The following is a 13,376-nucleotide window of genomic DNA, read 5'->3' as shown; positions in this document are numbered from 1 at the left end:
TTTTCCGTTGCGATCTTCCCTCCTGGTGAAGCAATTTACTTTCCTGTTGACTTAATATTTTTATCATCTTACTTAGTATCTGTTCCACGTTTTTCACGCAATCTTCCATCTTCTCAATTCGAGTCTCTGCCATCGCTATTTTCTGATTGACGTGGCGAGCTCTGACTTTATATCATTGAGTTGCTGCTTTATATCTTTTTGGACTTCCCTTATCTCTTCTAAAATCCTTGTCATATTTGCCGCTTCGCCTGCACAAGGCCCAGCATCAGCTTCACCGCCACGCAGACGTGTAGGAGAGCTGCGCGCTGTACCTCTCTCTTCCATAGGCTCCGATTCTTTCTCCCCATTCTTGCCCCCCTTATCATAGAAACCATAGAAAAACTACAGCACAGAAACAGGCCTTTTGGCCCTTCTTGGCTGTGCCGCACTATTTTCTGCCTAGTCCCACTGACCTGCACATGGACCATATCCCTCCATACACCTCCCATCCATGTATCTGTCCAATTTATTCTTAAATGTTAAAAAAGAACCCGCATTTACCACCTCGTCTGGCAGCTCATTTCATACTCCCACCACTCTCTGTGTGAAGAAGCCCCCCCCCCACAATGTTCCCTTTAAACTTTTCCCCCCTCACCCTTAACCCATGTCCTCTGGTTTTTTCTCCCCTTTCCTCAGTGGAAAAAGCCTGCTTGCATTCACTCTATCTATACACATCATAATTTTATATACCTCTATCAAATCTCCCCTCATTCTTCTACGCTCCAGGGAATAAAGTCCTAACCTATTCAACCTTTCTCTGTAACTGAGTTTCTCAAGTCCCGGCAACATCCTTGAAAACCTCCTCTGCACTCTTTTTAACGTTATTAATATCCTTCCTGTAATTTGGTGACCAAAACTGAACACAATACTGGAGATTCGGCCTCACCAATGCTTTATATAACCTCATTATAACATTCCAGCTCGTACACTCAATACTTTGATTAATAAAGGCCAGTGTACCAAAAGCTCTCTTTACAACCCTATCTACCTGTGACGCCGCTTTTAGGGAATTTTGTATCTGTATTCCCAGATCCCTCTGTTCTACTGCACTCCTCAGTGCCTTACCGTTTACCCTGTTTGTTCTACCTTGGTATGTTCTACCTTGGTTTGTCCTTCAATTCAGATATTTTCGAAAGATCTTAGACTTGATGGATTAATGGGGCAAAATGTGTGTTTTTCCGGAGGAGCTGTTGATTTAAGCTGCCATTCTGAACGATGACGTCACTGGAACCTGACAAATGCTTTTTCTATTAAATTTATGCTTTTGAAACAGTTACATTTTTTAAAAAACCTGTGGATTTACTGTGAAAGAAATTGATATAATGTTACATTTTAAATTTGATAGCACAAGAGGAGAGTTTGGTGATTTTTGATTCTGAAAATTTTCTAGACTTTTTCTAGAGCTGCTGTGGTTTATGTGACAAAGCCATAAATTGACTTAAAAGTAAATGACTTGATGACAGTTATTGTTATAATTTAAAATAATGAAAGAAAGGTATAGCTGGACTATTTGAATTAAAGTGAAACAACAATAATCTGGCTCCCTTGGGACTTTGATAGTGTTGGGCGGGGGTCCCCAACCTTTTTTGCACCACAGACCAGTTTAATATTGACAATATTCTTGTGGACCGGCTGACCGCGCGGGGGGGGCGGGGAGTGGTGGGGTGTTCAAGTAGGGTTAAACTCACCTTAATGGGACTTTTACAGTTAGGGTTGCCAATTTTCTCACTCTCAAATAAGGGACAAAAGTAGCAGTCAAATATGGGACACTTGTGTTTACCCCGAGAAGGACTACCATGGCCATGAAGCCTTGCACGGGCACCTGTGTGCGCATGCGTGTACGTGCCGATTTTTTTCTACAAATGGGTTTTGGTTTAATCTTCCCGACTCAACTGTTAAGTGAAACTACACTGTATATACATTATTTCTACTTTATATAGGCTGTGTACTTACCATATCATTCCTGTTTTTACTACATGTTAGTGTTATTTTAGGTTTTATGTGTTATTTGGTATGATTTGGTAGGTTATTTTTTGGGTCTGGGAACACTCAAAAATTTTTCCCATATAAATTAATGGTAATTGCTTCTTCACTTTACACCATTTCCGCTTACGAACAGTTTCATAGGAACGCTCTAGCTGCGGAAAGGGCGGTCCCGCATGGGAGAAACCAATTTAGCCCAATATATGGGATGTCCCGGCAAATACGGGACAGTTGGCCACCCTATGTTCAAGGTTCAAGAGTGCGTGGCTGGGAACGAGGAAAGGTGCAGCTGACTCATATCTTTTCCTTGCGGCCCGGTAGCACATGCTTTGCGGCCCAGTGGTTGGGGACCGCTGGTGTTGGACTAGCAGATTTGCAAGACTTGGATTTAACACTTTTTGATACTCAGCACAACTTTGTTACACTTCTTTATATGTTACACAGTAATAAAATTATTTTTTTCAGAAAACCTTGAGTTTAAAGAGAGTGTCAAACTGAGTGCACGTGAATTAAAAGTGAACCCAGGGAGCCACAATTTGTCAAGCCATTCTGGACGCTGGCTGCTTCTGAAAGCCTCTCCATGACTCTGACCCTTAATGCTGATTGTGCATCTGGCCTGCACTCAGAATCCTTGCTCTGGTTGCACATCCAGGCCACAGTTCAGACCCTGGCCTCAGTTGTACATTTTTGTTGTGGATTCCCTGCCTTACATTCTGCTTTAATGTGTTGAGCCAGAGCTATTAAATCATCAAAACTTCTAACAATTGGATACCACTTTTAGTGTAGATTAATTGAAGAACATTAGTGGGACAATGTATTCTTTGTTTTAAGTAATCTCGGTTCTCTCATAGTGTTACTCAACAAGGCAGTAGTTTTTGCACTATTTGTTCTGGAATCGTTGAAGCATAAACTCCCCATATTATGATTATGAAGACACGTAGTCCTCTTTTATTGTCATTTAGTAATGCATGCATTAAGAAATGATACATTATTTCCTCCGGTATGATATCACAAAACACAGGAAAAATCAAGACTGAAAAAACTAACAAAACCACATAATTATAACATATAGTTACAAACAGTGTAACAATACCATAACTTGATGAAGAGTCCATGAGCACAGTAAAGTTCAAAGTTTCTCAAATGTCCCACATCTCACGCAGACGGGAGAAGGAAGAAAAACTCTCCCTGCATGCCGACCACAATCCGACTCTGAGCCATCCAAAAACTTCGAGCTCTGATCAGCTCTCCGACACTGAGTACTGAGCGCCATCTCTGTCCGAAGGTTCGACCTCCTTCTCGGTCGCCAAAAGCAGGCAAGGCCGGGGATTTTGAGGCCTACCCTCCGAAAGATACCCGACCACACAGTAAGGACAGCAGTGAACGGGCGTTTCAGAAATTTCTCCAGATGTTCCTCTGTGCTTTCGCGTCCATTCTCCATGAAATCAGAATTGTCCACGGCCCCTATTTAACAGATACGATATCATTTTTCACCGGAGGGCTGCGCACATGCAGGCGCGCTGCCATCTTCTCCTCCCGCCTGATGAAACTGATTAAAAAGGATATTTGTTTCAGCTATGCTTTAGAAAGGATTCTATAGGAACAATTAAAACCAATTGACAACGGTACCTTGCTTAACATTCCTAAGACTGACAGTACAAATGGAATCAACTTTAAAGGGATAATAATTGCAGCAGAAAGTGTAGATGTATTCATTTACTGTCCTATTTTCTTATCTTCCCAGTTCTGATGAAGGTTCTTCAAGCTGAAACATTAACTCCTTTTTGCATAGATACTGCTTACCAGTTGTTTCCAAAAGTATTATTTTCGTTTTGGTTACGTGAGATTTTCATTGCAGCATTGTTGAACTCTTTAAAAACTGCTTGCAAGAACTTAATTTACAAATGTAAAAATGAGTTGGTTAATAAACTATGACTGATTCATTGCATGTAAAAGTTAGAAAGCATATAAAAATTAAGGACCACAGTCAGCCAGGACATTCCCCCTATTGTGATTTACTGTTTTTATTATGTATTGTAATGTAGTGCTGCTGCGAAACAGTAAATTTCATGACGTGTGCCACTGATTCTGATACTATTAGAATGATGACAAATATTCTCGTTGTCTCCTAGGTCTTTTGAATTTACCAGTTTCTTTTTGCTTCTATAATTTTAACTTATATATATTTTTTTCATCTATTCCAGGAGAGTGCATGGGTTGCAATGGTTGTTTGCTTTGTTCATTTTTTGAGAAGAGAGCAGAGCATATCAATCCTCATGTTTATTTGTAACTTATCAGTGGTTTCTATCTTTTCCTGTTTATCTACACATTAAATATTTAATAGTAAAGTGTTTGCATGAAGCAATGTGTGAGTTTAAATGAGACTTCAAGATAAAATTATATTGCTGACCAGATGATGACGACACAAGGCTTCAGCAATTTTCACTACTTCCTGCAAATCTATCTTTGCTTCAACCCAGTATTAAAATGTTAGCAGGTCGACTATAAGCTGTAAGCCATATGGTCGAATGATGATTGGTTTTTCTGTTACAAATCAGATCATTGTTTTATCCACTTACGTCAGCATTCTGCTTGAATCTTAGGTTGTATTTAATAGAGTGGAATGTTCAATGACAAATACGGCTATCAGTTTTCATGATTGTAATGAATGAAATCTGTCAGAACTTATACATGTAAATGCAAAATACACATACTGCTGACTTCAATTCCCTGTTGGTCTCTGAATTGCAAGGTGTGCAGTGCTGACTTTTTCAGCTTAGACTTTGGAAGAGTCAGTGAAATTCTATGTGGTGATAGCTCTTTTAAAAGTAATGAAAAGATTAATTATGCTTAGTTTAAACTTGTGTTGAGTTTGTTACTTCGGCATTCACCCATGTGTGCTCTCATCCATATTTCACTCTGCAAAATGTTTAGTAAGTTAATTAAAAATTGCATTTGTGCTTGCTGTCAAGGAATTCTTCACTGTGAATGGCTGCAAACATCTTTTGCAACCTGTGTGCTCTTTTAGACCAGGCAACAAAAAAAAAGACGTTAAAAAATTTCAAAGCTAAGAATGGATACAAAAAGGATTCTGGAAAGTTGAAAGGACTAGATACAATGAAGGATAGTATCCTTCATTGTAAATCACAGCTGCTGCATTTCATATAATGTGGTGACTGACGGAAACTGATGTCAGAAAAGGTCACTTGAGCTTATTCAATTTTTGGGCAGCTGTCTTCAAGATTAATTGGCAAGCACTTATGCTTCATCACTGCAGAATGCAGGTTATGGGACATTGTTGTTATGCTTGTTTACAAATGAACTCTGTTTTGAACTTAGGCTCTCCCCTTTTAACGCCTCAACATATGAACCAAAGTTACCCACCCAGCAGACCAAATGTAGTAAAAATTGCAGTTGCTATGGCACCTCTTCCACGATGGCCACCACCTTCAGCTGATCAACCTACTTCAGCTTTTGCATCACCAGCATCTGCTTCAGAGACACAGGATGGTAAATATTGCTGCATTTGTTACTTGTACTTATCTCCTTTCTCTTTGCTTTGCCCCACAAACACATTATAGCTATTCAATTTGTGCTTTTCTGAAGACATAATTAAGTTGACTTGTATCTCAAGATGGTCAATAGATTAAGAGTGACACAGAAGACTCTGACTATGTAGTACAAGAAAGTGAACAGGTTAAGAATTTGGGTTCTAACTTTAAAAAAAATTTGGACTTTTTTTCACCTTCAGTATTTCTTATTTAGTTATTTTGTTTTTAAATGAAACTGGAATATCCCGTTTCAAGAGCATAAATACCTTAATGTTCAGCAGATTAAAACCAATTTTGGAGGAATGACTACTATCGAAATATAATGTCCATATAATGCAATGTCCCTTCCCATCGTGTTGCTGGATTCATAATCCCACATTCATAAAGAATACACATTTGCTGTTTTTTCTCCAAGTGAAATTTCTTGCACCAGATCAGCCAGTAGTTTTTTATAAACACGTCAGGGAAATGTAAGTGGGAGGAGTGACAGAATAATTTTCCAACAACACCCAAGTGATGGTTTATTAATTTATCTCTTAGTTGAATTCAGGAAGCAGGTGTGAGCGATGAAGAGAGGTATGTGTGTACTGTGGGGAGAAAAGTAGATTGGGGGGCATTCTGGGATGTTCAAGAACCCCTTAAGAGACTGTTTTGAGTCAACACTGATAATCCTGTAGTTCCAAACCTCACCACTTGTATCACGTTGGGGTCTGAAAAGATATTTATTTGGAAACTCAAAAAAGGACAAGCAAGCTGTGTTGGGAATGCTCTGCTGAAGAAGCTCTGTCAGTTTGTATGTTAAAATAGCATTTTCCTCTGAATTAAGTTGTTTCGACATTGTACCAATTTGAGAATAAATCCAAAATTGAGCTGTTTTTGTTTTGAATTGCAATAGTATTTTGTTTGCTAGTTCACCTTCTCTTGAGTCACATTATCCTGTAATGTCAGTGATATGGTTGTTACACATTTCTGTAAAAAAAGATTTTAAACTGTACAAGATGTAACATGTTTTCTGTTGAGAATTTGTAACTTATTTAATCACTGGAAACTATACTTATTGGACCTTGGGTAGTGTGAAGTAGGGAGATTATATAAGTTCAGAGCTTTTAAGGGTTAATAGACAGCGTTCTCTTTCAAAGAAATTAAGGGAATGAATCTTTATTTGCTTTGGGAATTATTCTAAAACGCACTGAAGCAGAGAAGTGAGAAGGTAAATATCCTCTGGGAGCTCATTGCTGGGGAACAGTAGTTAGCCATCTCTTGATAGTTCTGTGTGCAAATTCTGCGATTGCATCAGAATTGTGCTTTCAATTACAGACATCACTGCAATAGGACAAGCCTTCTAAGATTTTTGTATTTGCATTTGTATTGTAGTTTATGACTAAGCATTGAGTTGAGGATCAACAAATGCAAACACATTTATTTTAAGACAGTAACATGATTTTTGTGTGTTTTTAAGCAATACTAATTTGATAGTTATAATTAACAGTTACAGAAAGAAATTTAGCAAATAGTTTTGTATTAATGCTCTGTCTACCTTTTAAAAAAAATTTTCCTTTGGATCAAAATTTCAAGTTAAGACTGGTAAATGTGTGCTGTCAATGTGAAGCTTTTTGATTATTTTAGTTCTTTGGGATGAATATATATAAATCAGATTAAGTTTTAGAAACATAGAAACATAGAAAATAGGTGCAGGAGTAGGCCATTCGGCCCTTCGAGCCTGCACCGCCATTTATTATGATCATGGCTGATCATCCAACTCAGAACCCCGCCCCAGCCTTCCCTCCATACCCCCTGACCCCCGTAGCCACAAGGGCCATATCTAACTCCCTCTTAAATATAGCTAATGAACTGGCCTCCACAGTTTCCTGTGGCAGAGAATTCCACAGATTCACCACTCTCTGTGTGAAGAAGTTTTTCCTAATCTCGGTCCTAAAAGGCTTCCCCTCTATCCTCAAACTGTGACCCCTCGTTCTGGACTTCCCCAACATCGGGAACAATCTTCCTGCATCTAGCCTGTCCAATCCCTTTAGGATTTTGTAAGTTTCAATCAGATCGCCCCTCAATCTCCTAAATTCCAACGAGTACTAGCCTAGTTCATCCAGTCTTTCTTCATATGAAAGTCCTGCCATCCCAGGAATCAATCTGGTGAAGCTTCTTTGCAGTCCCTCTATGGCAAAGATGTCTTTCCTCAGATTAGGGGACCAAAACTGCACACAATACTCCAGGTGTGGTCTCACCAAGGCCTTGTACAACTGCAGTAGTACCTCCCTGCTCCTGTACTCGAATCCTCTCGCTATAAATGCCAGCATACCATTCGCCTTTTTCACCGCCTGCTGTACCTGCATGCCCACTTTCAATGACTGGTGTATAATGACACCCAGGTCTCGTTGCACCTCCCCTTTTCCTAATCGGATTTTCCTATTCAGATAATAATCTGTTTTCCTATTTTTGCCACCAAAGTGGATAACTTCACATTTATCCACATTAAATTGCATCTGCCATGAATTTGCCCACTCACCCAACCTATCCAAGTCACCCTGCATCCTCCTCACTGCTAACACTGCCACCCAGCTTCGTGTCATCCGCAAACTTGGAGATGCTGCATTTAATTCCCTCATCCAAGTCATTAATATATATTGTAAACAACTGGGGTCCCAGCACTGAGCCTTGCGGTACCCCACTAGTCACCGCCTGCCATTCTGAAAAGGTCCTGTTTATTCCCACTCTTTGCTTCCTGTCTGCTAAACAATTCTCCACCCACACCAATACCTTACCCCCAATACTGTGTGCTTAAGTTTGCACACTAATCTCCTGTGTGGGACCTTGTCAAAAGCCTTTTGAAAATCCAAATATACCACATCCACTGGTTCTCCCCTATCCACTCTACTAGTTACATCCTCAAAAAATTCTATGAGATTCGTCAGACATGATTTTCCTTTCACAAATCCATGCTGACTTTGTCCGATCATTTCACCGCTTTCCAAATGTGCTGTTATCACATCCTTGATAACTGACTCCAGCAGTTTCCCCACCACCGACGTTAGGCTAACCGGTCTATAATTCCCCGGTTTCTCTCTCCCTCCTTTTTTAAAAAGTGGGGTTACATTAGCCACCCTCCAATCCTCAGGAACTAGTCCAGAATCTAACGAGTTTTGAAAAATTATCACTAATGCATCCACTATTTCTTGGGCTACTTCCTTAAGCACTCTAGGATAAAGACCATCTGGCCCTGGGGATTTATCTGCCTTCAATCCCTTCAATTTACCTAACACCACTTCCCTACTAACATGTATTTCGCTCAGTTCCTCCATCTCACTGGACCCTCTGTCCCTTACTATTTCTGGAAGATTATTTATGTCCTCCTTAGTGAAGACAGAACCAAAGTAATTATTCAATTGGTCTGCCATGTCCTTGCTCCCCATAATCAATTCACCTGTTTCTGTCTGCAGGGGACCTACATTTGTCTTTACCAGTCTTTTCCTTTTTACATATCTATAAAAGCTTTTACAGTCTGTTTTTATGGAAATTCCCCTTTTCACAAATCTGTTGGGCATTCTTTATGTTCATTTGGACTGGAGATTGTGCTTGCAAAATGTTTTTTTCTTCACCCCACTATTAATGATGGGCTGGCTGGTGGCGCAATGACATCAGCGGAGGTTCCTGGGTTCGAATCCAATCGGGGCTGCTCCCGAAGTATGCTTTCCATCCGTCCCGGGTTGGGTGTCGAGATTGCAACTCGACCTCGTAAAATAAAAGGGAAAATTTCTGCGAAAATGTCTCGGTGAGGAGTGGCGCGCCACACAGTCTCTCTCTTGCTCCGTGCCTTGTAAAGGCTTGAAATAAAAAGACATCAATCGCGCACACGCACGGATGCACAGACGCACATACACATGCACAGACAAACATGCACGCACGCACACGCCAAAAAAAAAAGAAAGAAACTATTAATGATTTGGTTTAGGCTAAACTGGTACTGCCAAAGGAAGGCCAAGTTCTGCAAGTGGTCAACCAAAACAATGCATTTGGTTATGCTGTTCATACACACTGAATTTGAAGGTTAACTTTTAATTGTCGTACCAATATTTCAGATGTATTTTTGGGATCTCAGTGGTGCAAGCAAAGCCAGTATTAATTGCTCATCCCAAATTGATCTTCATACGGTAGTTGTAAATTACTGCTTTGAACTGTTCAAGTTCAAGTTTATTGTCATTCAAACATATACAGTGCATGCATACCACCAAGCAAAACAATGTTCCTCTGGACCAGGTGCACAACGCAGCTTGTATAACTCACACACAGCACATAAAGTAATATTACCACAAATAAATTAACAAATAATAAGTTGCATTTACGGCACAAGTTTAAAAAGTAAACTGTATAATGTTTCTGGTGCCTCATATCTGATGAGACCTGATTGGTAGCAGTGAGTTCAGTATCTCATGACCTGGGAGAATGAGGCTGTTTCCCATCCTTATTTTTTTAGCCAGAGGGTGGTGAATCTGTGGAATTTGTTGCCACGGACGGCAGTGGAGGCCAAGTCATTGGATGTATTTAAGGCAGAGATTGATAGGTATCTGAGTAGCCAGGGCATCAAAAGTTATGGTGAGAAGGCAGGGGAGTGGACTAAATGGGAGAATGGATCAGCTCATGATAAAATGGCGGAGCAGACTCGATGGGCCAAATGGCTGACTTCTGCTCCTTTGTCTTATGGTCTTATTCTAATGCTGCAGTACCTCCTTCCTGATGGTGTGGGGGGGGGCATTGTTCAAAGATGTTGGACGGTTGGGAAAGATCGTGAACAGTGCTAAGGGCGTTGTGAATGTACTGCTGATAAATATCTCTGATGGGTGTAAGAGCGACCCCAATGATCATCTCTGCAGTTCTCACAATCCTTTGAAGGGTCTTGCAGTCAAGTGTCTTGCAATTCCCAGACTAGATAGTGATGTAGCTGCTCAGGACACTCTCATTGGTGCTCCTTTAAAAATTGGTTAGAATGTTGACCAATAGGGGGAGAGCCTTGCTTGCTTCACTCTCCTCAGGAAGAGGAGACACTGCTGTGCTTTTTTGACTAAAGAGTGGTATTGAGGAATGAGGTGAGATGGTTAATTATGGGCATCCCAGAAACTTGGTGCTGCTAACTCTGTCCATGGAGGAGCTGTTTATGTGCAGTGAGGAGTAGTCAGCCTGCACCTTCCTAAAGTTGACAGTCATCTCTTTAGTTTTCTCCATGTTGAAACTCAAGTTGTTGTGCTCACACCAATCTACCAGCTGCTCTACCTCCTCTCTGAGCTGTGTCATTGTCATTGTTGATGAGGCCAACTACTGCTCTGTCATCTGTGAACTTAATGATTTGGTATGAACGGGATCTGGCAGTGCAGTCATGTGTCAGCAGCAGGCTGAGCACACAGTCCTGGAGGGCTCTTAACATGGACTGACTCTGTCAAGAAGAATCATATACACAGAGAGATGTTGAGATCCAAAAGGACAGTTTACCCACCAGTTTCTGAGGGATGACTGTTAAATGCTCAGATTTCTGTATTTTCTCTCCATTTAGAAAGCAGTCAACCCTTTCATTTCTTCTACCAATGTGTATGACTGTACGCTTCCCAACACTGTATTCCATCTGCCACTTCTGTAGCCTCCCTATTTCCTCAAAACTACCTGCTCCTCCACCTATCTTCATATCATCTTCAAACTTTGCAACCAACCCATCAATTCCATCATCCAAATTATTGACATATAATGTAAAAAGAATCGGTCCCAACACAGACCCCTGTGGAACACCACTAGTCACCAGCAGCCAACCAGAAGAGCTCCCTTAATTCCCACTCCTTGCATCCTGCCAGTCAGCCACAGCTTTGTCCATGATAGAATCTCTCCTATACTACCATGGGCTTGTAGCTTGTTAAGCAGCCTCATGTGTGGCACCTTGTCAAAGGCCTTCTGAAAATCCAAGTACACAATATCAACTGATTCTCCTTTGTCTATCCTGCCTTTTACTTCACAAATAATTCCAAGAGATTTGTCAGGCGAGATTTTCTTGAGGAAAAATGGCCTTTTTTTATTATGTCCCTCCAAATACCCCGAAACCACATCCTTAATGATCAACTCCAACATCTTCCCAACCGCTGAGATCAGACTAACTGGCCTATAATTCCCTCTCTTCTGCCTCTCTGCCTTCTTGAAGAGTGAAGTGATATTTGCAATTTTCCAGTCAGTGGGAACCTTTCAGAACCCTGAGGTGTACACCATCTGGTCCACGTAACTTATCTACCTTCACACACAAATTGCTGGGGGAACTCAGCAGGCCAGGCAGCACCTATGGAAAAGAGTACTGTCGACATTTTGGGCTGAGATCCTTCAACAGGAGTGGACCTGTCCTGTGTTGTTTGGATTTCCAGCATCTGCAGACTTTCTCTTGTTTCTAACTTAACTACATTCAGGCTTTCCGTTTTCCAAGAACCTCCCTCTAGTAATACTAACTTCACGCACATCATAACCCCTGGAGCTTCCACCATACTGCTAGTGTCTTCCACTATGAAGACTGAAGCAAAATACTTTTTCAGTTTGTCTCCCATTTTCTTGTCCACTATTACTACCTCTCCAACATTGTTTTCCAGAAGTCCAATATCCACTCTTGCCTCACTTTTACACTTTATGTATCTGAAGAAACTTTTTGTATCCTCTTTAATATTATAACAATCACAGCACGGAAACAGGCCATCTCGGCCCTTCTAGTCCGTGCTGAACTCTTACTCTCACCTAGTCCCGCCGACCTGCACTCAGCCCATAACCCTCCATTCCTTTCCTGTCCTGTCCATATATCTATCCAATTTAACTTTAAATGACAACATCGAACCTGCCTCAACCACTTCTGCTGGAAGCTCGTTCCACACAGCTACTACTCTCTGAGTAAAGAAGTTCCCCCTCATTTTACCCCCAAACTTTTGCCCTTTAACTCTCAACTCATGTCCTCTTGTTTGAATCTCCCCCACTCTCAATGGAAAAAGCCTATCCACGTCAACTCTATCTATCCCCCTCATAATTTTTAATACCTCTATCAAGTCCCCCCTCAAACTTCTACACTCCAAAGAATAAACACCCAACTTGGCTAGCTTACTTTTGTATTCCATCTTTACCTTAATGACTTTTTGGTTGTCTTCTACTGGTAATTAAAAACTTCCCAATCTTAAATGTGGACCTGACTGAAAGGTAGCTCTTTTTATGCACTGCCTTTTGCTTCCTGGTCGCTCTTCAAATCAGAAAATCTGCCGTGGAAACTCTGCCTTCAAAATCTCAATTGCCATCTTGATTAAATTTTATGCACCCCTGGTGTGGATTGCCCAACTCCAAGTTAGAGTGATGTGTGTATCTTGGAGGGAACCCTGCAGATGGTGGAGTTTTCCATTTGTTGCAGACTTTGTTTTGTTGTAGGAAATGTTATTTTGTTCTTGTAAGCAGAAACTCTATAAGTAGTACAGAATGAGTAGCATACTGCTGCTGGAGGGCATTTCAGTTCTTGAATGCTGGAACTGATGTATTGCAATCACATTTTAGATTGTCTTCATTTGAATGCCCTGTCCTTGATTCATGCTTGGTTGTAGCACTACTTCACTATGGGCAATCACTATTAAATTGCATCAGCAACCATTTTACAAAAAGTAGGTTGAAAACATCTCTTACTTAGCTATAGCCTCTGACTTTCAAAGCTAGTCAAGAGCAGAATTTGAGTATTAGCAACCCACATTTTTTTAAACCTCAGCCCATATCTGAAACAACAATCTTTGCTGACTCGTGGCA

At 40.7% G+C, this 13,376-nt stretch overlaps 1 protein-coding gene across 11 annotated transcripts in view; it reads left to right on the top strand.

Annotated features, from left to right (window-relative positions):
- The window catches only part of LOC134345516 (protein transport protein Sec24B-like), a 239,669-nt gene that overhangs the window by 31,750 nt on the left and 194,543 nt on the right, over window positions 1-13,376 (top strand). For 9 of the 11 annotated variants that reach the window (XM_063046286.1, XM_063046284.1, XM_063046279.1 and 6 more), the window contains one exon: window positions 5,362-5,532. The exons of the other annotated variants lie outside the window; for them this stretch is intronic. In XM_063046286.1, coding sequence (XP_062902356.1) covers window positions 5,362-5,532 — 171 coding nt within the window. The remainder of the gene's footprint in view (window positions 1-5,361; window positions 5,533-13,376) is intronic. 11 annotated transcript variants of the gene reach the window in all.

Source organism: Mobula hypostoma, chromosome 4 (genome assembly GCF_963921235.1).
Source record: "Mobula hypostoma chromosome 4, sMobHyp1.1, whole genome shotgun sequence".
In the NCBI taxonomy this organism is placed as follows: Eukaryota; Metazoa; Chordata; class Chondrichthyes; order Myliobatiformes; family Myliobatidae; genus Mobula; species Mobula hypostoma.
Note: the sequence above shows the minus strand (reverse complement) of the source record. Positions and strands in the feature narration are given on the sequence as shown.